The 24,977-nt window shown below is 48.2% G+C and overlaps 1 protein-coding gene across 9 annotated transcripts in view; it reads right to left on the bottom strand.

The window, feature by feature from the left end:
- The window catches only part of ATXN7L1 (ataxin 7 like 1), a 249,654-nt gene that overhangs the window by 35,216 nt on the left and 189,461 nt on the right, over window positions 1–24,977 (bottom strand). For all 9 annotated transcript variants that reach the window (XM_047096905.1, XM_047096906.1, XM_047096907.1 and 6 more), the window contains one exon: window positions 21,787–22,009. In XM_047096905.1, the coding sequence (XP_046952861.1) occupies window positions 21,787–22,009 (223 nt within the window). The remainder of the gene's footprint in view (window positions 1–21,786; window positions 22,010–24,977) is intronic.

Below are 24,977 nucleotides of genomic sequence, written 5' to 3'. Positions count from 1 at the left end.
GGGGACCCTGTGTCTGGGGGGGCTGTGGAGGATTCTGTCTCAGGGTCTTGAAAGATGAGATGAGATGAATAAGCTTTTCTCTGGTTCCTGAACTGTTCTCTTTCCTCCTTGTAGGAGGGCAGAACGCTAACACTTCAGCTCCCCAATCATCTCTGAGCTGAGAGGAGCCGACTTAGCTATTTGAATGCCAAATGATCTAGAATATAGCTTATACATACGTGCAGACAATGTAGGGCATGAGAGAGAGGCTGATTCTGCAGGGGAGGAGTCTCATCTGTCCACATGGCTGGCTGGCTCCTCTCAGATTTAGTCACAGATCGTTTTTTGGACCAATTTGTTCATGAAATTATTTTAGCGACCCCTGAGCCCTTGCCTCTTTGCTGACTTTGAAACAGGATCACAGGTGTTATTTATAGGTCTTTGCCAGTGAGAAGGGCACTCAGTGGTTAAGCAGATTGTTGCTGGACTTCACCCACTTTACCCTCGGACCATGTGCTTTCTTGACCTGGGGAAGGATGGTGTGGGATTTCAAGCCCTGCGTGAAGGGAAAGTGGAACAGTGGGTTTCAGTAATACACTAAGTCCCTGATAATTTCGTCTTTGGTCAGTGTCTCAATCACTGAGTTATGTCCCGACTGCTGCTACCTTCTATTTAACGGCAATTTGCAAAGTACTCACAAAGCACTGAAGCACAAGAAGCCCTTGAAAAGTCAGCACGGTAAGAAGCTGGAAAGAGGTTACCTGCTGAAATTAGTGCTGCATTCCTGATTTTTTTTTTTTCTGAATGGTAAAAAAATGTAAAACCATGGGACATGGGATTCTTCTAGGCTCCTTCCCTCACTCAATTTTAAAAGACACAAACCATACAAATTAGGGTCTTGAAGAGATAGGCGTGCACCCATGTTCACAGCAGCATAATTCACAACAACCAAAAGGTGAAAGCAACCCAAACGACAATTAACGGCTGGCTGGATACACAAACTGTGGTATATCCATTCAGTGGAATATTATTCAGCCTTAAAAAGGAAGGAAATTCTGACACATGGATGAACATTGAGAACATTATGCTAAGTGAAGCAAGCCAGTCAGAAAAAGACGAACATCAGAAGATTCCACTTTTGTGAGGTACCTAGAGTGGTCATATTCATACAGACACAAAGGAGAAATATGGTTGCCAAGGGCTGGGATTGGGGGAGAACAGGGAGCTGTTATTTCATGGGTATAAAGTTTTGCAAGATGAAGAGTTCTGGAGATTGGTTGTACAATGTGAATGTACTTAACACTATACATTAAAAGTGGTTAGAATGGCACATTTTCTTATGCGTATTTTATCACAAGTAAAAATACAAACCACTCCCTCCCCTCCAACAAATCACAAAATTCATGGAACTTAAATTACATGTCAATATCCTGGCTTTAAAAACACATATTATAAAGGCCTGCTTAAAAAGTTCCTGTTGAGGGGCGCCTGGGTGACTCCGTCACTTAAGTGTCTGACTCTTGATTTTGGTTCAGGTCATGTTCTCACCGCTGTGAGATGGAGCCTGATGCCCTGGGCATGGAGCCTGCTTAGGATTCTCTATCTCTGCCCCTCCCCCACCCATGCGGGTGCTCCCTCTCCCCCTCTCGAAAAATGAAATGAAATGAAATAAAATAAAATAAAGCTCTTATTGATTTAGTCACCTTTGTCCTGATCTGTTGATTTCTGTTTTTTTAGAATAAAAAGTTCAACTTTGGGTGGGAGGATTCTCTAGTGCCTGAGTGGCCTACTCTGATATCCTTCTTTGTGAAGCCCAGTAAATTCAGGAAAGGAAATTAGGGTCCTGGGGTTTCAGGCTGTTGTTGCATGAGCTGGTATGAGTAAAGGGAAGGCCTCTAGTTTCTGTGGAAAATGGCCAGGGCACATGCTGAGTACCCATGAGTTCAGCCGACAAAGATATAATGTTGGGCTGGAATAATCTAGAGCAATCGTAAGAACTGAAATAAATGTAAACACCAAGCCAAATGGTCCTCAAATGCTCATGGTACAGTTTGTGTTTCTCCCCTAAAGTCAACGTCCAACTCCAACATGCTCCTTAATTCAGCCACGAGAGCACAGGTCCACTCGGTCCAGCCATCTGGAACAGTGCCAGCTGACTCATCTCTTTGGTAACGCTTCTTTCCAACTGTGTGTTAGTGAGTGAGCTTGAGCCAGGTGAGCTAATATCTGTGACTGATCTCCCAACTTGGAATTTTCTCCACTATATAACAAGTGTGGTGCAGTCACACCCTCTACTGCCAATGCTTCCAGAACTCCAGACTTCAATCCCAACACCCATAGGCAGGATGTGGAATTGGAGCCCATCAGAAATCAGAAGAGAAGGCTACCGTGAAGTTCCCTGGGATTGAGTTTTCTTGCATTGGAATGGGAGGCGTTAGGGAAAAAAGTCTGATCAAGAGTGTTTCAAAGGGTTCCAAAGACCAGATGAATTGTAAGGAGCTGAGCCACTGAGTAAACGACTCTGATGCCAAGTAATTGGGACCCATCTTGGCAGTGGGAGGGGATAGGAGACTCAGTTGTTTTAGGTTGGAATTCTAAGGGTGTCCAGTAACTAAATGGAGAAGGGCTGTAGATAGAGTGAAGGAGGAGAACCTGGGAACTGACCTGGATACTTTTTTTTTTTTTTTAAGACTTTATATTAAGTAATCTCTACCCAAAATGTAGGGCTTAAACTCACAACCCCGGGATCAAGAATTGCATGCCATTCTGACTAAGCCAGCCAGGCACCCCTGACCCGGATACTTTTATCTTTGGTTGTCCCTCTGCCCCTAAGGTTTTGGGCTTCCCCTCTAAGGTAACCTGCCTCTGGTCTGAGTTGAGAAGGTACTTCTGCTGGGAGTTAAAGCAGGGAAGCAGGCAGCTCAGTGGTGGTGGGCAGGGTCAAACACATCCTTAGAAGAAACAAGAATCAGAGAGAGAGAGGTGAAAAGCCTTCCTGTTTGCTCTTGCCAACTTGATTCCCCAAGATAAATGTCAGCCATCAGTCCACTGGAATATTTAGTCTTTTTTCTCCACTACTGTTGGCAACAGCTCTCAGATCATAAACTAATGAACAAAGGAGGAAATGATTCCAAGATGGTGCCACACAATTTGGAAAACCGATCCCAGACATTCCATCTCGTTTCAGCTGAGAGCCCTGGTCCCTGCTTCACTTACACACACATCCCGCGTGTGTCTACACTCCAGGGTGTGAGGGTGCGACTGTCTGGAAACCATCATCTCACGACTGCCTCCTGCTTTCTCCCATGGTGCCCTTTCTCACTGTCCCACTCCCCCTACCATCACCGCTGGCCAGTACAGTGTCCCAGCCCTGGGCAGTGGACCCTGAATAACAGGTTTAATTTTTTCCATTGGAAAGAAGCCAAAAGATTCTGACCGCTGCTTTCTCAGTGTGGGTATCTCCCCTGCATGGAATCGCACTAACTCAAACATCTCCACGTGGGGTCGGGGAGCTGGGAGGGGTGGGTAGTTGGAAACACCCAGATGACTAAGCAGTTTATCACTCTGTTTGCTCAGGTGATAAACAAGCCTGGCAGTTACCGCCTCCCTCCCCAGGAAAGCCCAAGCCCCTCAAGTTTCAAGTTCCCTTTCTGTCTTAAGGGATGCAACTCACACACTTCCTGAGTCCCACAATTAGTTGCATTTATCACCTCGCTATTGTCCTTTCTTGGAGGAGCAGAGTTTGAAAGGGAAAGGTGAGTCCGGCTCTGTCCCTGTTGCTTTCATAATGCCTGTTTTGTTGGCTGCCAGGGAGACCAGGGCTGCAGCTTGTTCCCCTGCTGTGTCTAATATACTGGGAGTAGTTATCTCCTTGTTAGCCCTGTATCTCTGTCTCTGGTCCGGGGAAGGGATCCTGGGAAGTCCTCCCTCACCCTCCTGGCTATGTGGGGGAGACATCTACCTTGCTTCTTTTCTGCTGCTTTGGCTGCCATGTCTTCTTCCTGAGTGCCTGTCTGAATTTATCATTCAGGACCGAGGAGGCTGCTCTGGCTTTAAGAAAAATGGCTCTCCCGGCACCAAGTGGATTCCTGCCCGGGGTGATGTCTGCAAAAGAGCAGAGGTGGAAGAATCTCACGGTGCCGTTTCAAGGGCCACCCGTGTCTTTCGGGACCAGCTGCTCTCCTGCCAGCTACAAGGTCCTGTGGATCTCATTTATTCTTTCATCATCAACAGATAAGTCTTAAAAGAACGGTTCAGAAAATCTGGAGGCCTGCAGAAATCGTTGCCAGCTCTGCTCTACTTACCGGCGCAGGGTAAAGATGGATTTGACAGGCAAGAGCCCGAAGACATATGGTATTTGTGCTGTGGGTTATGTGTCTGATGAGAGTTCTCAGCTGTCTGATTTCTTCCCACCAATTCTTTCGACAAAGGCCCATGTGCCTGTGCTACTGGCCTGGCAGAATTTTGAGGATCTCTGAGTCACTGCCAGATCCTTGAACAGGCCACCTCACCCAGCCTCCTGCCTTCTAAGCAGTGACAGTATTTAAGTCATCCCAAATAAAAGGGGGGATTTACTCTATTTTAAAAGATCCTCAGAGAAGGAATTAAATTTGGCTCATTTGGATGCATTCTGGGAGCAGCTATCAGGACATTATTTACATCAAGTTTAAATTCTTCAAGTGGAAGAAATACCTGGGACATTCTTAAAGCCTGAGGGTCAGGCAATTGCTAAGAATCAGCCTCAGTAACAGAGCTACAAAGTCCTCAATGGATAGAGGAGGCACTATGTAAATCCCGATGAATGAATCAATTTTTTTTTTTTAATCTGGAAAAATAGATTGGGAAAAACTTTTAGAAAGCCAATTTGTAAACACCTTAAGCAAACAGAAAACAGGGTAATCAACCACAGAGCACATAAATTAAAAAAAAAAACAAAAACCTGCCAGATTAATCTAATATTATTTTGTGGCTGAGGGTCAGGTCCGGTGGTCAGGGAGAAAGCACTGTGTTTACTCTCTCCTGGCCTTTGCACAGCTTTGGATTCGCTCCCATATAACCCACCCTCAATAAACTGGGAAAACGTGGTCAGACCACAGAGCTATTGGGGGTGAGAGGCCCTGGCAGCAGAGGCAAAAAAGATTGGGTAGTGGGGTCTCGTGCCAGCCCAGAGCGGTACCCAGCAGAGCTCACAGGGGCCTGTCGCCGGCCAGGAAGGTTAGAGCATCTCCATCAGTGACTTGGGTGATGGGCCAACATCTCCATCAACTCGGAGGAGAGGTGGTTAGCCACTGAGAAGATGTGGGACTTTCCCTTCAGCCCATTATGAATGGGGGAGAGATGAACCTGGGGACTTTGACGAATTGTAAAAGTGGCCAGGAGCAAGTGAAACAAGGAGGGTTGGATGTCATTGCTCTACAGGGCGTTGCAAGATAGTTTAGGATAATCGTTAGGAATATAGGCTTCAAATCAGACAAACCTAGATGCGAATCCTGCCAGTTGCCTTATGGTAGAAAAGCCATCAGACTTCCCGAGTCCAGGGCCTCGGCAAGCCCGTAAGGACTTCTGTGAGAATTAGAAGAGGGTGGCTGACCTGGAAAGTGGAAATGTGCCGGTTTCAGTTCCTCCCTGCCTCCTCGGCGGGGACAGACTCATATAGGCATATGGGGGCTGCCCTCCCTATCTTATTTCAGGAACTTACCACTCTGGGCCTCAGTTTCCCTATCAGTAAAATGAAGATCATGGTGGAGATTTGAGGTGATTACATGAGATCATACAAACGGAGTGCTTAGCAAAGTGCTGGGCACACAGTTGGCCTTCAACAAATTGGAGCTAAAATAAAAAGGGGAGAGAAGATTGTGCTGTCCCCTCTCCCTACTGACCCTGAGTCTTGTGGGGTATACCTCTGGGGTGCAACTCATCAGAAACTTGTGTCCTCTTTGCCTTCTGGTCCGACAATGGAGGGAGGGCCACACAAGGCGGGAGGAGGAAGGGGCTGGTGGCCTTCCATATTTACCATATTCACCCAGGGGAGGATCACTTTTGGGGGTGTAGTGAAGAGGAAAAACAGAACTAGGTAGGACATCTTCCCTTCCCCATTGCTTCTCAATCCCTGATCTTGTATGCACGGCCCAAGCCTGGACGAGAGGTTAGAGATCCCAGCTGGAGAACATATTCTGGAGGAAAAGTGAGCAGGAGGTAACGGGGGTCCTTCTGGCTCTAAGACATCTTCTGTAAGACTGACTGGATGGGTTCTCAGCTGCTCCAGATTTCCTGGAGGCAGAAGGCCCCAGCACCAGCCTCTGTTAAGTCTCTCCAGCACTTTGGTTAATCAGGGTTTCGCAAGGCCCGGAGCTCAGAAGGTGGTCCCCAAACCCGCTGGGAGATCAACAGGCACTAAATGCCATTCCTGGTGAGTCGTAATGCCCTAAGACTGTGGGAAAAAATCAGCAAGCTAGAGGAGAGGAAGATGAAGAAGGGAAAACAGAGTCCTGGCACAGCAGGGTAAGTCGTGCAGGACAGGCTGTCTCTAGAGTGCACTTGGACCAGCTTGCCTGCTGTGCTGCTGCCTTGGGTGGCACATCCAGGAGGAGTGAGACCAACCCTAGGCCAGACCAATTGCACCTGCTCTGACAACTAAAAGTGTCAGTTAAAACGAGTACCGAGTGAAATTCACATCAAGGCATAAATGGTATCAGAGCCTCTGAGGGCAGGACTTGAGATGTCAGCGACCAGGAAGCAAGTGGATCCTGGAGGGAGCGCTGGTGCAGAGAAGAACAGAACCCCAACCCCGCCCCCCCCCCCCACCCCAGCCCAGGACAGGCTCTGGAGAAGCAAGCAGGAGCGCTCCCCTCTGTAGCCACCAGAGGTCATTGGCTCCCGCTACCAGAGCTGCAGGCGGCTCCCGTCTGCCCGGCCTGTTCCTCGCCTTCCAGACCCAGCACAGCCAAGACATTCACTGTCTCTCTCGGGCCCAGGAGCCAACACCGACTGGGGGGCGGTGGGGAGGGGAGAGGACTCCTCACAGAACATCCTCCTTCACCCCCTGCCAGGGGAGGCCCGGAGCCAAGCCCTGGGCTCAGGTCCTCAGCTTTTGCTTTCAGGAAGCTTGTTCTGAGCAGACTGGGGATGCACAAATGGCACGGTGTCCCTGGCTGCCTGTGGGTGTCCCAGCCTCTGCTCCCCACCGTCCTTCACACATGAAGAGCCCCAGGGAGCGTCTTCCCTCACAAGTGGCCTGGGAGCCAGGGTGTCACTCACTCTGCTCTTTTCTTCTCCACATGGAATCCTGGGCAGGCAGCCCTGCACCCCAAACACCTCCATCCAGAACACTGAGCACACTGTTTAAACCATCAAGAGCTGGAGACTTGACATGGACCTACAGCAGACTCAGGAAATTCTTTGTCCCAAACTAAATACTTTGTATTAAAACAAAAAACAAAAAACAAACTCTTCTGGTTCACAACATCACCATCCAGTCAGAGACCTTGGCTCTTTCCTGACATTCGGTCACTCACAGGTCTACCTGCTGGTCATTGTTGCTCGCCTGAACACTGATGAAAATCCCTACCACCAGTCTTTCCGTCCCAGCCTCTTCTCAGCCTCCACTCAGCTCCCGTGCAAATCTGACCCCGCCGTCCTGCTGTTCCAAAGGCTTGGAGGGCTCCCCGCTGTCCAGAGTCCAACCTCACAGCCCAGCCCCCCACAGCCCGCGCCCTGGGGAACCTTCCCCCACAGCCTGGTGGGGCTCTTACCGCTCCTTAAACACCCGGCTCTCAGCTTGGCTCCCGGCCTTTATGTGGGCTGGGCGGTTCCTTCTGTGGCGGTGCCCTCCTCCCTCCTCCGGGTGAATACTCCCCCATCTGCCCAGATCCAGATGAAATGTCCTCTTCTCTCTCAGGGCTGGCTGTTCCTTCCTAGGTGTTTGTGCCACATTTATCATGTCAAATGGCAAGGTCTCAGTTGTATGTTAATGTGGCCTGACCAGAAAATGGGCTACCTGAGGACAAGGACCTTGACCAAGTGTCCATGTTGCTCTGGAGTTACCTCAGTGACATATGCGTTATTTGGCACTGAGGAAGGGCTCGGTGAATGGTCAATGAGTGAATTAATGTTCTCAGAGAAGGTTAAGTCACATAACACGATAAAACCAAACCAGTGCTCCGCCAGAACAAACGCTGGAGGTAAGTGGCAGCCTGCAGCTGTCTCCCTTCCTGGTGGAGGAGCCAGAGTGATTACAAAGGGGGGGGGGCGGCTTGTCGATCCCCACCCCCCATCCACTACTCCTCTCATTGTCTCTTGACACTCATATACTGAGCACTTGCCACTGCTGGCCAGGAGGCTATGGAAGATAGTACCTAACCTTCACCCCCAGTTTATAGAGGAGGAACCTGGGGTTTAGAAAGGTTGCCTCAGGGCATTCAATCAGCAAAGTGAAGGGCAGCAGTGGGGCTTGACTTCAAGCAGCCCTCAGGACGGTGCACCTGATCTTAGCACTGGCAGTGAGAAGTCCTGGGGTAGAGTCCCAGCTCCACCATCGTCCAGCTGTAATCTTGGACCATTCTCTTCATCAGTGTGGGCTGCTTCCTCATCTTGTCACCGAGCAGACGTGAGGCTCTGGAGGCGTCTAATAAGTACCATGTGCAGTGCGAGCACAGAGGACGGTGACTACTAATCTTTGTGGCTCCTCCTCCCTTTCTCGGTCATGTCATTTGTTTCTTTCCCCAGCTGTCCTAGCCTGTATGTTCCTTCCCTAGACTCTAGTCCCTATTTCTGAGCACTTTTGGGACTTGACAAGGTCAGCTGAGTTTCTACACAAGGAGCTGTCCATTGTCCTTATCTTGATCATCTGGAAACCCAGTGAGCCTGCAGCACTCAAGTGTTTCAGTTCCTATGCCTCTGTGTCCTGGAAGGGACATGGTCCCCCCGGATGCTCTAACATTCTGGCCTGTTCCTCCCATCCTCTCATGACTGCCCTTTCCATTCCCTCCCTCTGGGGCTCATCACAGTAACCTCCATCTACTTCCCTTCCTCTACCTGCCTTTCCCCCCCTCACCCTCTGCCCCACTGCTCCCTTAACACCCAAACCTGCACCACTAGGGGTAAAAACCAGCCCCAGAATGCCCCCCTCATGTCTTGTGTGAGGGGCTGCATTTGTAAGTGGGGTCTAGGGAGGGACTTCTGTGGGATGCTATACCGACTCCTTGGTTCCCTTCTGATTAGGGTTTTCCTCGTAGTCAAGTGCGTCCTGGGACATGCGTGCAAACGCAGGCAGAGGCCACGGTACAAGGATGCGCTGAACTTGCCTCTTCCTTAATTTAAGGGAAAATAGCTTCCCCTTCTTGCCAGAGCACAAAGGTTTTTCCTTTTTATCATCCAGGACCATACTTCTCCCTTCCCAACTCTCATAACTGTGATAGGGACAACAGTCCCATGATGGGAGCCTGGCAGTCTGATTTCTCACCCAGAACTCAAAAGACAGCTATTTATACCTGTCGTTTCCTTTAGCATCAGAAAAATCGCATGGGGGGGTGGGGAAGGAGCAGTTCTATTTCACAGGCTCCTTCATTCATTCACTCATTATTCATTCACTTAGCAAATATTTGCTGGGATGCTGGATTCCATGCTACACCACAGGAGGCCAGGGAGCTAAAGGTCCAGATGGAGGCAGGGGAGGATAAAGATGCAAATGAGTATAAGAGACAACGAAGGCTCTTACAGCAGTAGCTTGAGTGCTAGTGGGAGCTTAGAGGAAGAAGCATAAAAGTCTGGGAAGGGGCGCCTAGGTGGCTCAGTCGGTTAAGCATCTGACTTCGACTCAGGTCCTGATCTTGTGGTTCATGAGTTCGAGCCCCGTGTCGGGCTCTGTGCTGACAGCTCAGAGCCTGGAGCCTCTTTCGGATTCTGTGTCTCCCTCTCTCTCTCTGCCCCTCCCCCACCCACGCTCTGTCTCTGTCTCTCTCAAAAAGAAACAAACATTAAAAAAAAAAAAAGTTGGGGCGGCTGGGTGGCGCAGTCGGTTAAGCGTCCGACTTCAGCCAGGTCACGATCTCGCGGTCCGTGAGTTCGAGCCCCGCGTCGGGCTCTGGGCTGATGGCTCAGAGCCTGGAGCCTGTTTCCGATTCTGTGTCTCCCTCTCTCTCTGCCCCTCCCCCGTTCATACTCTGTCTCTCTCTGTCCCAAAAATAAATAAACGTTGAAAAAAAAAAAAAGTTGGGGCGCCTGGGTGGCTCTGTCGGTTGAGCGTCTGACTTTGGCTCAGGTCACGATCTCGCGGTCCGTGAGTTCGAGCCCCGCGTTGGGCTCTGTGCTGACAGCTAGGAGCCTGGAGCCTGTTTCGGATTCTGTGTCTCCCTCTCTCTGACCCTCCCCCGTTCATGCTCTGTCTCTCTCTGTCTCAAAAATAAATAAATGTTAAAAAAAAGTTAAAAAAAAAGTTAAAAAAAGAAAAGTCTGGGGAGACTTCATGGAGGAAGTGACACACATGCAGAGAGGTTGCTTCTGGTAAGGGAAACAGCACATGCCAGCACATGGAGGCACGTCTGAGGAGCTACAAATAGACTGGGACGCCTGGAATATGAAATGAAGGAGTTAAAGTGTTGGCGGCAGCAGTTGGACAAGTGGGAAATGCCAGATCATATGTCCACCTCCGAAGAGGTTAAGCCTCTGCTCTGTAGGCAAACAACTGAGAGACCCTGGAGAGTTGTGAGCAGGGCAGGGGCATGATGCACTCAGGTGGGGGGTGTGGACGGCAGACTGGGGAAGGGCACGGTGAGGGGTAGGGAGACCAGGCAGAGGCCGCCACAAGAATCCTAAGAATCTGGGTGATCAGAGGGTAAGTTGGGTCACCTGGAGGGTCTGCAGCACTTCGGAACTCTGAGATTTCCCCAAGCGGGAGCCCGGAGAAGACTCCCTACATCCTCTGGGAGCCATTAATACGGAGCCGTGGTCTTGCCCCCACTTCATGGCAACACCAGGCAAGAACCGATAAGCCAGCCTCGTTTCTCCCAAGGCACTCAGCCAGGGCCTCTCAGCTCTTCCCCCTCTGCAGAGAGTGCTGGGAAAGACTTCCACACCACTCCTACTCCCCAAACTTCCACTGCTCCAGGGGGACACAGCCCTCGTTCTAAGCATCCAGAGGAGCCCTGCCTGAGGAAGGAGAGGGACACCCTCCCCCACCTCACTGTCGGGCACACGCAGGAGGCCAGGGAGCCTGCTGATTTTTCTTTTGCTCTGGCTCATTTTCCTTCTGGAGCAGCGGGCTCATCTCCTGCATTTTTAATAGCTGAGCGTATTTAGCATTCAGCACACACGTGTGGGTTGATAAGGCCCAAAGAGAAGGCAACAAGCCATGCAGGGAGGAAAGCCTCCTCCCTGCTCCCGCCCACGTCAACGGGTTTGCAGGTTTCAGTTCCCTATGGCTCTCTTCCTGGACTAGGATAGCTGAAGTGACAGCAGGTGGGAAAGTCAGACTGGCTGACTTAGTCCCTATGCAGGGCTAGTCCCCTGGCTGAGTAGGAAATCAGAAGTAAAGGCTGAAATGTTCATTTTAGCTCAAAAGGGCTGAATAGCCATAAATCCCTTTTGACTTCCACCTAGAGACAGAATCTCATCTTGTGCCCCTCCCTCCACCTTTATGGGCTCCATGGACACCTGGATGGCAAGACCACTGGCAGGGTATTCTCTGGCCTGACCCCCTGCAGGACCATGCACCAGTGGAGAGGGGCTCTGACTGGGGGCTGGGGGGGGGCGGCACTGGGAGTGCTGCTGGGCAGACCCGCACGGGACAAATTTGGTAGCACAAGGATGCCCTCTCTGTTTCTCCCTTTCTTCTAACGCGGAATTATTTTCTAACCTCCCCATCCACAGAAGGGAGCAAATAACAAACCCACGGGCCATTTCACCTTGCGTGAGATGCCAGGAGGTCAGCCTCAACTCAGGAGTGGCGTTTTTATTTCCGTACATGGGAGTTTGAGCTACTTGGAAAAGGGTGCCCCTAACCTGATGTTAAGTCTAATCTGAAGGCCACAGTCCACCACCTGCACCCAAGACTTGTGCTTTTCTGACCTCTAGGGGCTGCTACAGAGCTCCTCTAGGGCAGGGGAGTCTCTGCACGGCCCGACTGGGACCTCCAGGCCGGTTCCCACCTCACACCTAACAGCGGCAGGCTAATGTGGGAGAAGAGCAAATGTTCCTTCCACCCTAGAGTCTATCAGTTCCAGCGGGGAGCATAACATCCCAGAGACGCCAGGAGCCACATTCATACACCTGTGAATCAAAGAACCAGAGGGGCTTACCAAGGGTCACCTGGCCAAGGTGTCCAGGTTTGTGCGGTCTGACACAGCAGCCACTAGCCATTTGTGGCTATTGAGCATTTAAAAAAGTGGTTGAGGAACTGAATTTTGAATTTTATGTAATTTGAATAAGTTTGATTCAGTTATTAGAAAATGTCTAGGGGCGCCTGGGTGGTTAAGTGTCCGACTTCGGCTCAGGTCATGATCTTGTGGGCTTGAGACCTGTGTCGGACTCCACACTGTCAGCACAGAGCCCGCTTCAGATCCTCTGTCTCCTTCTCTCTCTCTGCCCCTTCCCCACTTGCATGCTGTCTCTCTCTCTAAGATAAATAAACATAAAAAGAAAGAAAGAAAGAAAGAAAGAAAGAAAGAAAGAAAGAAAGAAAGAAAGAAAGAAAATGTTTAAGTGTGTCTGGAACAACTTGGGTTTGCGAATTCATTTTATGGTCTCTAGTTGTTTATGAAACCTAAAAATGGATAAAATATTTCTGATGAAAACTTGGTGTCCAAAGTGACGGGTGCTGTAGGTGTAAAACACACAGGATTTCGAAGACTTGGTAGAACAAAAAAACAAAAATTATCTCGCTGATTATACGTTGAAATTATAAGATGGTGGATATATTAGGAAAAAAGTAAAAATTATCTCACTGGTTATATGCTGTAATTATAAGATAGTGGATATATTAGGGAAAAAACCAGAAAATTATCTCACTGATTTATGTTGAAATTATAAGATAGTAGGTATATTAGGTTAAATAAACTATATTAAAAATTGTTTCCTTTCCCTTTTTCCAACGTGGCTGCTAGAAAATTTACATTTCCACGCGTGTCACACACTACATTTCCATTGGATGGCACCAGCCCAAACACGTGTAGATAAAAGGTTAACTGTCCCAAGAATAGAAATCTTACAATCCTTTTCAACGGTCAGATCAATTTCACTCAATTCGACAAATATTTACTGACAAGGGGACCATGTTTGCGGAGCGTGAGGCCCCACCATGCAGGAGATTCCGCAATTGCTTCTGAGCAGAAGGAATGACACGAGGTCTCACCTGTGGCAGACCATGGACAGAGTCATGGGAAAGGTAAAAATGAAGGGTCCTGGGAATTAAAAGGGAGATGCCAGCATACCAGTGGCCTGCAAGGAGGGAATGCGTGAACGGCAGGTAGAGGAAGGTGGCCAGTGGGACAGGCAGTGAGGGCAGTGGGGGATTTGGACCAGGAAAGAGGGCCAGGATGCTATGGGAAGAATCTCGACTTTGCAGTCCCTGCCTCCTCAGGGCCGTCTTCCCCGGGGCCCCTGACTCTCCTTGGCCCTGCCCTCGGCCCCTGCTTCTCTCAAGCCACGTACCTTCCCCAGAGGGTGCGTCTGTACCTACGGTCTCAAGGCCTGTGTCTCCACTGATGACTGTCAAAGCTCCATTCCCAGCCCACACCTCTCTCCTGACCTCTGGGTCCAAACGTGCAATGCCACCAACCGAACATCTCTATGCGGACCTTCCTCGGATACAGGGATGCCTAGTTTTACTGCATTTCCCTTTGTTGAACTTTGCACAAACTGTGCTTTTTTTTTTTTTTTTTTTTTTTACAAACTGAGGCTGTGTGGCAACGCTGCGGTGAATAAGGCCATTGGCACCATTTTTCCAATGGCACGTGTTTACTTCATGCCTCTGGGTCACATTTTGGTAGTTCTTGCAATATTTCAATCTTTTCATTATTATTATATTTGTTGTCAGTGATCTTTGATGTTACTATTGTAATAATTGTTTTGGGGTGCCACGAACCACCATACGAGATCGCAAACTAGGTGATAAATACGTGTATTGATTGGTCCACTGACCAGCTGTTCCCTGTCTCTCTCCCTCTCCTCGGGACTCCCTATTCCCTGAAACACGACAATTATTGAAATCAAGGGACACCTGGGGGGCTAAGTTGTTTAGGCATCTGACTCTTTGTTTCAGCTCAGGTCATGATCTCACGGTTTGTGAGATTGAGCCCCACGTTGGGCTCTGTGCTGACAGTGCGGAGCCTGCTTGGGATTCTCTCTCTCTTTCTCTCCCTCTCTCTCTGCTCCTCCTGCATGCTCTCTCTCGCTCTCAAAAATAAATAAATAAACTTAAAAAAAATATCGAAATCAGGCCAGTGAGTAACCCTACAATAGCCTGTAAGTGTTCAAGGGAAAAAAAAGTCACACGTCTTTCACTTGAAACCAAAAGCTAGAAACGATTAAACTTAGTGAGGAAGGCCTGTGGAAAGCCAAGACAGGCCAAAAGCTAGGCCCCTTGCACCACACAGTTAGCCAAGTTGTGAACGCAAAGGAAAAGTTCTTGCAGGAAATTAAAAGTGCTACTCCAGGGAACACGTGAATGATGAGAAAGCAAAACAGCCTTACTGCTGCTAAGGAGAAAGTTTGAGTGGTCTTGGACAGAAGATCAAACCAGCCACGACATTCCTTTAAGCAAAGCCTAATCCAGAGCAAGGCCCAACTCTCTTCAATTCTATGTAGGCTGAGAGAGGCGAGGAAGTGACAGAAAAAAACATTTGAAGCTAGCAGAGGTTGGTTCATGAGGCTTAAGGAATCTCCATAACATGAAAGTGCAGGGTGAAGCAGAAGGTGCCGATGTAGAAGCTGGAGTAACTCTCCGGAAGATCTAGCTGAGATCATTAATGAAGGTGGCTACGCTAAACAACAGATTTTCAGTGCAGGTGAAGCAGCCTTCTCCTGGAAGAAGATGCCATCTGGGACTTTCAAAGCGAGAGGGAAGTCAATGCCCGGCTTTAAAGCTTTGAAGGACTAGCTGACTCTCCTGTTAAGGCAGCTGGTGACTTTAAGTTAAAGCTAATGCTCATTTATGATTCCGAAAATCCTAGCCTCCTTAAGAATCACACTAAATCTACTCTGCCTGTGCTCTCTAACCAATACAACAAAACCTGGACGACGGCACTCTGTTTACAACATAGTTTTCTGAGTATTTGAAGCCCACTGTTGAGACCTACTACTCAGAAAAGATGCCTTCCAAAATATGACTGCTTATTTAAAAAATTTTTTTAATGTTTATTTATTTTTGAGAGAGAGAGAGAGAGAGAGAGAGAGAGAGAGAGACAGAGGACAAGTGGGGGAGGGGCAGAAAGAGAGAGAGAGACAAACACAGAATCTGAAGCAGGTTCCAGGCTCCAAGCTGTCAGCACAGAGCCTGACGCGGGCTCAAACTCATGGACTGTGAGATCATGACCAGAGCTGAAGTCGGATGCTTAACCGACTGAGCACCCCAGGTGCCCCAGAATAGGATTGCTTATTGACAATGAATCTGGTCACCCCAGAGCTCTGATGTAGGTACAATGAGGTTCATGTTGTTCTTATGCCTGCTAACACAACATACATTCTGTAGTCTATGGATCAAGGGATGATTATGTCTTTCAGGTCTTATTATTTAAGAAATAGACTTCATAAGGCTATAGCTGCCACAGATTGTAATTCCTCTGATGGATCTAGGCAAAGTTAAATGAAAACCATTTGGAAAGAATTCACTATTAAGTGAATTAAGAGGGATTCGAGACTGTAGTGCAGGAAGTAACTGCAGACAGGTGGAAACAGCAGAACTAGGATGAGAAGATGGAATGAGATGAGAATGAGGAGCCTGAGGATGGGGCTGCATGGCCACGATCTCATGATGGAAGTTTAATGGATGAGGAGTTGCTTCTGATGCATGAGCAGAGAAAGTGGTTTCCTGAGATGGAATCTACTCCTGGGGAAGATGTCCAGAAAATAGTTGAAATGACGACAGAGAATTTAGAATATTGTATAAACTGGGGCGGCTGGGTGGCTCAGTCGGTTTAGCATCCAACTTCAGCTCAGGTCATGATCTCACAGTTCATGAGTTCGAGCCACGCATTGGGCTTGCTGCTGTCAGCACAGAGCCTGCTTCGGATCCTCTGTCCCCCCTCTCTCTGCCCCACCCCTGCTCACGCTGTCTCTCTCACACAAATAAATAAACGTTAAAAAAAAGAGAACATTACATAAATTTAGTGGCAGGGTTTGAGAGGGCTGATTCCAATTCTGAAGTGGGTAAAATGCTATCAAACAGCATGGGAAGCTGCAGAGAAATCGTTCTTGAAGAATCCACCAATGTGGTAAACTTTGTTTGTTGTTGTCTTACTTTAAAAATTGCCACATGGCACAAAAACAGACACTCAGATCAACGGAACAGAATAGAGAACCCAGAAATGGATGCACAAACATATGGGCAACTAATCTTTGACAAAGCAGGAAAGAATATCCAATGGAATAAAGACAGTCTCTTCAGCAAGTGGTGCTGGGAAAACTGGACAGCGACATGCAGAAGAATGAACCTGGACCACTTTCTTACACCAGACACAAAAATAAACTCAAAATGGATGGAAGGAAGCCATCAAATCCTAGAGGCAAAAACTCTTTGACCCCGGCCATGGCAACTTCTTACTCAACACGTCTGCAGAAGCAAGGGAAGCAAAAGCAAAAATGAGCTATTGGGACCTCATCAAAATAAAAAGCTTCTGCACAGCAAAGGAAACAATCAGCAAAACTAAAAGGCAACTGACAGAATGGGAGAAGATATTTGCAAACAACATATCAGATAAAGGGTTAGTATCCAAAATCTATAAAGAACTTACCAAACTCAACATCCAAAAAACAAATAATCCAGTGAAGAAATGGGCCAAAGACATGAATAGACACTTTTCCAAAGGAGACATCCAGATGGCCAACCGACACATGAAAAAATGCTTAACATCACTCATCATCAGGGAAATACAAATCAAAACCACAATGAGATACCACCTCACACCTGTCAGAATGGCTAAAATTAACAACTCAGGCAACAACAGATGTTGGCGAGGATGCAGAGAAAGAGGATCTCTTTTGCATTGTTGGTGGGAATGCAAGCTGGTGCAGCCACTCTGGAAAACAGTGTGGAGGGTCCTCAAAAAATTAAAAATAGAACTATCCTGCGACCCAGCAATTGCACTACTAGGTTATTTACCCAAGGGATATAGGTGTGCTGTTTCGAAGGGGCACATGCACCCCCATGTTTATAGTAGCACTATCAACAACAGCCAAAGTCTGGAAAGAGCCCAAATTTCCACTGATGGATGAATGGATACAGAAGATGTGGTATATACATATATATACACAATGGGGTATTACTCGGCAATCAAAAAGAATGCAATCTTGCCATTTGCAACTACGTGGATGGGACTGGAGGGTATTATGCTAAGCGAAATTAGTCAGAGAAAGACAAATATCATATGACTTCACTCATATGAGGACTTTAAGAGACAAAACAGATGAACATAAGGGAAAGGAAATAAAAATAATATAAAAACAGGGAGGGGGACAAAGCAGAAGAGACTCATAAATATGGAGAACAAACTGAGGGTTACTGAAGGGGTTGTCGGAGGGGGGTGTGCTAAATGGGTAAGGGGCACTAAGGAATCTACTCCTGAAATCATTGTTGCACTATATGCTAATTTGGATGCAAATTTAAAAAATTAAATTAAATTCAAAAAAAATTGCCAGTCACCCAACCTTCAGTAACCATCAACTCGAGGCAAGACCCTCCACCAGCAGAAAGATTATGTCTCATTGAAAGCTCAGATTGAAAAAAAAAAAAGAAAGCTCAGATGATGATTAGCACATTTTATAGCAATAAAGTATTTTTAAATTAAGGTGTATACATTGTTTTCTTTAGACACAATGCTATTACACACTTCACAGACTACAGTGAAGTGTGTACATAACTTTTATATGCATTGGGAAACCAAAAAATTCATGTGACTTGCTTTATCGTGATATTTGCTTCATTGTGGCAGGACCCGAACCTTCAATATGTTTGAGGTATGCCTGTACTTCATACTCCAATGACTTCCCAGTTTCATCCTCTCCTCCCCACCCTAAACTCTGGCCCTTTCTATCCTCCTCTTGAGAAAGTGACAGGACCGGTCAACATCCAGTTGTCCAAGTCTGGACCAGTCTTCTCTTGCATTGCAAGCTGTGTGTGCAATGAACACTAGAGTCCTGTGGCGTGTTCCTCCCTATTATTTGTCCCCGCTGACTCCTTCTGCACATGCCCACGACTGCTGCCTGGGTACAGGACGTCACCACAGCTCACCTGAATTATGCAAAAACACCCTCACTGCTTCCTGAGTGGCCCCTCAAGCCATCCTTTACACTGGGGGCAGCTCAAAGCTGCTCCTTTAACAGCCCCATGGGGCTTTCAGGATGGACTCCCAGTCCCTACACTTAGCACACCCAGTGGAACTTTCTAATATGGCCCTGCCCGCCTCTCCCCGCATGCAAATACGATTGCACATTCTGGTCCCTTTGCCTGGGACCCTCTTCCCACACTCAAAATGTTAAAAACAATTGTGTTAAAATATATATAACATTTACCATTGTAATCCAGTTTTCTTTGTCTAGATTATTGCTACTTATCCCTCAAATTCAGCTCATGTGTGACCCCTTCTGAAAAACCTTTTCTGAGTTCTCAGGCTGAGGTAGGTGCCTGTCTTTTGTGCTACAAATATCTTGGCTCTTATCCCATTGCATTCTGTGTTAGCTTATGTCTCTTTTTACAGACTCCCTAAGAGAGTCTGTGTCTTATTTAATCTTGCATCCACAAGGCTTCAGTGTACGGTTGTACAGGTTATGCACTGCACTAGGATGTCTGATTGAGGAAGTAGGTGACGAAGACCATTAGCCAATTGTGCACTCTAGGACGGGGCTGTATCCAGGCCTTTTTCTATCTTGCACAGGGATGCCATAGGAGACATTGGGGGCCCTATATATCCTCAGGCCTTGTTATCGAATTGGCACATAGTATTATAGTAGGTGCTAATTAAATGTTAAATTGAGTGCAGACAGGTGGATGGATGTTCTACGCAAAGGTACCAGAGGAAGACACGGTGGGTAAGCTGGGATAATGGGATGGTACTGGACGATTTAGGTGGTTTGGAGCCAGTTTGTAGAGGGTCTCTTATGTTGGGCTAGGGGCCTAACTCTTAATCCAGTAGGCAATGAGGAACCTTTGAGAATTTTTGAGAGGACTGTGACTTAGAATCACAAAATACTCAGGCTTGAAAATGGGACTCAGAGAAGTGAAGTGACTTGTTCAGGTCACACAGAAAGTTTGTGGCCAAGCCCGGGCTTGAATTGGCTCTTTTTTTTTCTTTTTTTTTTTTTGCCCCTGGCTCAGTGCTGGCTCTTCTATACTGCTCCCAGAGAAGTCTGCCTGAACAGAGGTGGAGCCCTCCCAGCCTCCAAGAAAAGTCTTCACAGCCTTCCTGAAACACACCCCTGGCGACAGAGGGCAGGGGGACGACGGCCTGGCTGGCTGGAGGTGAGAAAGGAGGACGAGGCTGCAGTGAGCCTCCTTCTGGCCCATCCCTTGTCCGCCTTCAGATCTGTCTGCTCGAAGGTGGGCACATCACCCATTAGCTTTCTGCTCTTCACACAAGGCAAGCGTTCTGGTTTTTTGAGCCCTTTTTGTTTTGTTTTCTCCGTAAGAAGGATTTCCCTCCTTGAGACACTTTTGATTGCTCTTCTTCGGGCCCTGGCTAATTTTTTTCAGACTCTTTCAGAACCACCTTCTGCCCTATAGCAGGTCTTAATGAGCACGTGTAGAGTTGGCTTCCACGGAGTGTGGACACTGATCTAACCCGGGGTCTCCCCGAAGGCTGGCCTCCCGGGAGAATGCTTGGTGCCGTGTCTCACCCTGCCGGGACCACGTGTATCATCGGACATCTGTGGTGTTCATGCTAGGATCTTCTGTAACTCGTGATTCTCCTTCTGGCTTATTCCTCACGAGCCCCTTGTCCAGCTCTCCTCGCCCGGTTTCTCGGTACCTCCGTTCTGGACTCTGAAGCAGTGACTTTATCCTTGTCCTTTTTCAACTTCATTTCTCTAGTGTTTCAGAGAGATTGGACATCTCGGCCTTTATTGCCAGTTATAAGGGCTCCGTCCTTTGGCGCACACAACAATGACATGATCGTCACATATGTATCGAATGCGTGCTCTGCTCCAGACATTGCGCTTGCTGCTTTGTAGCGCTCTTAACCCTCACACGATGCCACAGGATGGAGCTATTATCAGCTCCGTTTTATAGATGTGGAAAATTGAGACACACCAGATCAAGCAACTTGCCCAGAGCCACCCAGCTGAGATCTGTAGGCAGGTGGGGATCCCACAGCTTGTGCTTCTGTTGAGACACCTGGTGCTGCCTCTGCAAACAAGCTTGGAGGTGCTCTGCGAGGTCACTGATAAAATAGAGACTCACACTCCGTGCGAGCAGGTCCAGGGGCCACCAACCGTCACTCTCTGGCTGGATCTTCCCTAACCTGCTCTGTCCCTAACAATTCGAGAGAACACAGCTTGCCCACAAGGCCCACCTGTTTGACAGGTAACTCCCCTCCTTGACACCTGTGTTTAAAGCTTTCTAGTCAATCGCAAGAGGCTCTTTTCATTGATCTGGCATAATGAGCTCTGTACAAAGTCATCATAATTTCCAGAGAGCAGTGACAAATTAAATTGATGGATGATGTCAGTCCACAGCTTTACTAGGGATGAACTTAAGTGTAATTAACGATCATTAATTAACAGAACACTTTTCCCTTTAAATATATAAATTAGGCAGGCTCCACACTTATCCCCTGTCTGCCTTCACAACGCCCGACCGAGAAGGCTACAGGCTCTGTCATAAGCCCGTCCTAGGTGTTCCAAGTAGAGGCTGTCAGCATTTGAAGACATTTGCTTTTTGCTTCCTGTCCTCCTTTCCAATTTGGTCCCTGAACTGTCCAGCCCATGGGTAACCTTTTCTGACTCTTGGGTAAAGACTGAGATTAAAACAAAAAAAATGAACCAAAAGATTCTGATGCTTCACGGGCCCCCTGCAGCTAGCTCTCCCCCACCCCATCAAAGGGGTGCTATTCTCTTTGGATTTCCTCTTTTCCTCCAGTGGTCAGCTCCCAATGACCTCTGTGCCTCTGTGAGCAGCTATTCCCTGAGCCGAGGCCTGGCTGTTTGAGGCAGGGAGGCTAACCGGGGGCCCGCCTCCCAGGGCCGAGGGGCTGGTCCGTGGCCTCACACCCCCTAGGCAAACTGTTTGAGCTTTTGATGATTTACCTCAATGCTTCTCTTCACTGGGGCAGAAAATTGAGAGATGACCGCATAACTGAGGAATATTTCCCTGTTACCCTTTCCTGAGACCCAACTTGGCTCAGCTCTCAGGGACAGCAAAGTGTCCCCTGTCAGGCATATGTAGTGCTTTCAGGTCCTGGGTTCCCTCTTGGAGTTTGGGTTTCTCACCCCATCATTCCACTTCTCTGTCCCATTCCCCCCCTCATTCCCCAAATTCCCAGACTCGATGCCCAGGAACAAAGCCAGAGAGTAAACATGGTTTCCTGTGGTGACAGGGACGGGGGGGGGGGGGGTGGGGGGGGGTGGGGGACAGGCAGCTGCTGGCTGCCAGTGCCCGACACTCACCATGCTTTGTCCCTTGATCCCTTCGCAGAAAAGACCGTGTGCTGTTTGCTGCTGGAGGTAAGTAGATTGTCTTTGGGCGTTTTGAATGGCTTTGAGATGCTGTTGGCAGAGTTCTGGCCGCTGAGACAGGCTTTTGTTTTCACCTGTCCTAATGATGTCCTGGAATTGGAGGGTGGAGATGCTGGAGAGGGAGAAGGTCTACACATTGAACCGTGTCTTCTCTCTACAGAGGAAGAAAGAATAGAACTCAGCACAGGCAAAGAGAAAAATGCTTATCTGGCCGGGTCGGCACCCCCGAAGCCCCAGTCCTGACTCCCATTTGTCTTGACATTCGCTCCTCTCTCCCCAACAAACAGCAATGTCATTCTGAATGTCTGTATCAAATGACACGTGAAACTAATATACCAAGGTTCTCGCAGGAGGCATTTACCAGGCTATCCTTCTGCGAAACCACTTCCATAGGATGAGCAGAGGGGACACCAGCTGTCATCAGAACACAGTGGGATAACCACACAGCCAATCCCCAGTCAGCTACTCAGAGGCCACAAGGTCCCTCAGGGCAGTGAGTAGGGCAGGACTCCCAAGAGAACAAACAGGAAATTCTTGAACCTGAACCCCTCCCACCGCGCCCCCGCCCCTCTCTGCAGAAGCAGAAAGGTCTGAAGGACCAGCAGGGCTGAATAAAAGGGTCTTTGTGTGCCAGAAAGTGGCTTGGCATCTGTCCATGGGACACTGTGGCCTCTCCAGGGCTCACCAAGGTCCAGGGCCACCGCTGTTGGGCCAGGACCTGAGGGAGGGCATCAGTGCTTGAGGGAGAAGTCACAGATGTGCGCCTGGGTTTAGGTGGACAGGCACAGCCTCTTGAGGTTCCACAGAAAATCCCAGAGCTCCAGATGAACATCCTCACTTGTTCTCACTTGCTCAGCCCCTGAGATCTCAACTCAATGGGCAGGATGAGGACACTGACCAAGAAAACAGGTGCATGGGGTAAAGTTCTTAACTGTTACAGGTCTACAGATTTGATCCAAGCTAAGAATCCCCTCTCAAGAAAAATGCATAATTATAGGAAAGAATCCTGGACCCCCAAAAGACGAAGGCTCTGAAATCCTAAGTCCCCTCTCGCTTTCTGGTGCCTACGGCAGGGCCCCACATTATCATTAGTGCTTCATTCATGTGTTGAATAAATAAATGAAATTATAACAGATGTCCTGATGGTGGTGCCTGGCTGGCTAGGTTGGTAGAACATGCGACTCTTGATCTCAGGGTTGTAAGTTTGAGCCCCAGAGTGGGTGGAGAGATTACTTAAAAATAAAATCTTAAAAAAAAAAAAAAATGTCCTGATGGGAAGAACAAGAGATCACAAATCTGGACATCTGTGTTGAACGTGATAATGAACAAGGTAGAAGGCAAAGATGGCAGTCCACAGTGTCCTTCCATCTCCAAGCTGGGGATCAGCCTTTTCTCATTACTGAGACCTTTCTGGCAGTTATTCCAGGCACCTTGACCTGGGAGAAGAAAGCAAGACCAACCTGACCATCAGGAATGGGACTCTGGGGTTCCTCTGTGTTCCCTCATACCAATGGGCTGCCAGGTTGTCTCAAAGCAGATTGACTCTAGTCCTCTGATGAAGTGGGAATTGGGGGGAAAGTGGATTTTTTTTTTTAAAGATTTTTTTTTCAATGTTTATTTATTTTTGGGACAGAGAGAGACAGAGCATGAATGGGGGAGGGGCAGAGAGAGAGGGAGACACAGAATCGGAAACAGGCTCCAGGCTCTGAGCCATCAGCCCAGAGCCCGACGCGGGGCTCGAACTCACGGACCGCGAGATCGTGACCTGGCTGAAGTCGGACGCTTAACCGACTGCGCCACCCAGGCGCCCCAAGGGAAAGTGGATTTTTAAGCATCATCTGGTTGTTTGGTTCTTTGGCCTCACCAGTGCCCGTAGGTTGCCTACACTGAATAACTTTACTGGGTAAGTTTTCTTCATTGAATCAGAGCTGACCTTGCATGCATGTTCAGTCCCTAGCACCATCCTGCAAGTCTTGAAAACCAAGAGCTGATCCCAGGGCATCTTCTGTGATGTAGTGGGAGAACCCTGGGCTGCGAGCCAGAGATCTAGGCTCCGACTGCAACCACACCACATTATTAAGCTTATGATCTGGACTTCACCACTTGCACATTCTCAGTTTCCATGTCTTTATCTGTAAATGAAGTGGGTCCCTAGGTGGCCACTAAGGTCTCTTTCTTCTCCATTACCATAAATACAAGACATACTTACACCAGCGCCTTCTCTTCTCATCCCTCATGATTCCTGAATATCATGGCAATAATTACAGCTGAAGTATTGAAATATTTTACTCAGGCAGGATCTTCCTTGGAGGAATTCATCCTTTGTGAAGTTGTACTGGCCTTTACGACTCCTGTGAGACAGGCAGGAAGCTGCTAGACGTCTCCACCCTCCTCACGGGTGACTGGCCAAAGAAGACCCAGAGGGGCGAAGTGACTCGCCAAGGTCAGGGCCAATGGCTACGCAAGGAATGGGCCTCCGTGCTGTGTGCAGGGGCCTAGCCAGTTCTCAGGAAGGCAGGAAATGGGGTGTACCGTGACCAAGATTTGAAGCCAGGAAACTAGGAAGTGCGGGACTTAGCATCACGGAAGGTTAGGACTGGATCGAAAGTCACCTGGTCCGATCTCCTTGCTGATGGGGGAGGTCAGAGAGGTTATCAGTCGGGAGCCTGCAGGGCAGAGCTAGTTGGGGGCAACATAACTCTGTCCTTGGGAAGTGTCCTGCTTAGCAATTTTTTTTTTTGGCAGGGGTTTCCAAAATTAAAATATGACTTTGATTTTTACCACTACTGTTTGGGAACTTTCTTCATTTACTCACTTGCTTATCACTTGCTCAAGCTGACCAAGTGGGTAGGGGGAAAGGATGTGCAGAAACAAATATTCCTCAGCTCTGGTGGAAGAAAAGCTTTGAAAATGAGAAATTTTGTTTTGCCGAACTAAGAGTTAAAAATAATACTAGTAAATGGAGAGAGACAAATACCATATGATTTCACTCATATGTGGAGTTTAGGAAACAAAACAGATGAGCAAAGAAAAAAAGAGACAACCCAAAAAACAGACGCTTAACTACGGAAAACAAACTAATGGTTACCAGAGGTTGGGGGCGGGGTGCGGGTAGTGGGTGA

Source organism: Lynx rufus, unplaced genomic scaffold, assembly GCF_022079265.1.
Source record: "Lynx rufus isolate CCGP_SWC_20201006 ecotype Redwood Valley unplaced genomic scaffold, mLynRuf1.p SCAF_4, whole genome shotgun sequence".
NCBI classification, from domain to species: domain Eukaryota; kingdom Metazoa; phylum Chordata; class Mammalia; order Carnivora; family Felidae; genus Lynx; species Lynx rufus.
This window is presented reverse-complemented; position numbering and strand designations above follow the sequence as displayed.